Genomic DNA, 2,088 nt, shown 5'->3' on the forward strand with positions numbered 1-2,088 from the left:
TTTAGGACACTCCGATCAGTGCTGGATGCCACCTCTTCCATCTCCATCATCTGATTACAGGTGTAACATGTTCATTCCTGGAGAAGAGCTCCAGCCCCATCAGCAACAGCAGCACAATCAACAACTGTCTCAGCAGCAAGCTCCTCTACTTGAAGATGACATGCATCCTATTGATCAGAATGAGAAGAAAAAGAGCTTTTCAACATTTGGCAAAGAGTCCCAAGAAGAAGATGCAGATGAAGCTTCCACATCGTCTCTCCTCTCTGAAATGAGCAGTGTTTTCCAACGCCTGCTCCCTCCATCCATGGATGCCTATACTGAATGCAATGAAGTTGATCGTTCAAACTCTTTAGAGCGCAGGAAAGGACAATTATCAAACAAGACTGCAAGTTACCCTCAAGGGGTAGCTGCATGGGCAGCAAACACTCATTTCCAAAACCCTAACAATGTTGGACCATCTCTAGGAAACCACTCCAGTGCACAGCCATCTTCTAAGTGGCTGCCAGCAATGGAGGAAATCCCAGAGAACTATGAAGAAGATGATTTTGACAATGTTCTCAATCATCTAAGTGATGGGAAGCATGAACTAATGGATGCTAGTGAACTGGTCGCAGAAATTAACAAGTTACTTCAAGATGTAAGGCAAAAGTAGTTGTTTGGAAGTCCTATTTTTTCCATATTTATGGAAATCTGGAACATACAAAAACTTATTGCCAGTCAGTTGCATTTATGATAAATGTGTCTGTTAAATATTAAAATGCTGTATTTTCATATGTACACAAAGCAGGTGTGACTATCTCTATCTGTATTTTAAAAATACATTTGTATCTTATATTTATGTGTAATTTAAAAAAATAAATTATATTTTTGTACTACGTATGGCATGTTTTACTACTTGTGTAAACTTTGGACTGTTCAGAATACGATAAAAACAATCACACAGATGTGTAGGGTTCAGTACAACAACAAGTTATTTTCGAGTTAACGTTTCAAAGAAATACAATATAGTTATGCAAAATGCCCCATCAAAATACTAGTTTTATATGTTAATCTACCACTTATAGATATGATTACCACTTGTTTCAATATAACATTCAAACAATAAAGTGTTGTCATAGCTTTCTTTTATGTTATCTTCTTTTATTCTTTTTAATAATAAAAGTCAAAAATCTATTTTTGGTATAGCGGATTTTCTTCAACATTTTAGGATGATTTCATTTAGTGATTCGGTTTCACACTTAATCATTTCAATGTAACCTTTTGGTGCACATTTCAGAGTACTTGATTTGGTCTCCCGAGTCAGTGTTAATTTATTTCTGCAGTGCAAAATCGCTGTGTGCCAAGATATCAGTGATATTGAATCTCAAGCACGCAGTCTAAATTAACACATTTTAAGACTGCAGACTTCCACCATGCTATCATCCTTTGCCAACTATCAATAGGAGTCTTGATCAGCACCAGATCCCACAATCAAGTAAGTGATTATTATTTGAAAATCAATACTGAGAGTCATCATCTCATCAGTCACTATTACCTGGTCTTGTTTTCTAGGTGCTATTTCTAACAGCTCATGTGAATTCCTCAAGTAAAATCAGCTCTTGGCACCAAAAAATGTCTCTCAATCATTTTAACTAATAATAAGTAGAAAGAATAGGCACAAAGAGGAGGGGTTATGATTCATGAAGGGGTAGTTGGCTGTAAGATTGCCTTCAGTTCCCAAAATCTCATATATGTGTATATCTTTATTTATATATGGTAGTGCCATCCAGGTACATAGCTCTTTACAATACATGAAATAATATTATAACACAATGGAAATAAGCAATTCAAACATAAAACCATAGGGAAAGGAAGAGCTTACATTCTAAGTATATACCTTTTTTTACAATACCAATAAATAATGTTGGCACTTTGGAGATAAGACATCCTAACCTGTTTGAATTCCATGTATGTGTATGATATACTTGTCAACTGAAAAGTCTAAAGCAAAACATATGGGGACTTGTGGAGGAGAGCCGAGTTGGCAGCAGGAAAGCTGCTGACTATGTTAAATCATCTGGCCATTTATGTTATGCACACATAGGATTT

The 2,088-nt window shown here is 36.0% G+C and overlaps 1 protein-coding gene across 1 annotated transcript in view; it reads left to right on the top strand.

The window, feature by feature from the left end:
• The window catches only part of PCDH18 (protocadherin 18), an 8,512-nt gene extending 7,426 nt beyond the window's left edge, over positions 1-1,086 (top strand). Inside the window, exon 4 of the mRNA XM_075615269.1 lies at positions 1-1,086. This exon is cut by the window's left edge and continues 31 nt beyond it. Coding sequence (XP_075471384.1) covers positions 1-652 — 652 coding nt within the window. The 3' untranslated portion in view covers positions 653-1,086.
• The last annotated feature ends 1,002 nt before the right edge of the window (positions 1,087-2,088 follow it).

Source organism: Ascaphus truei, chromosome 1, assembly GCF_040206685.1.
Source record: "Ascaphus truei isolate aAscTru1 chromosome 1, aAscTru1.hap1, whole genome shotgun sequence".
NCBI classification, from domain to species: Eukaryota; Metazoa; Chordata; class Amphibia; order Anura; family Ascaphidae; genus Ascaphus; species Ascaphus truei.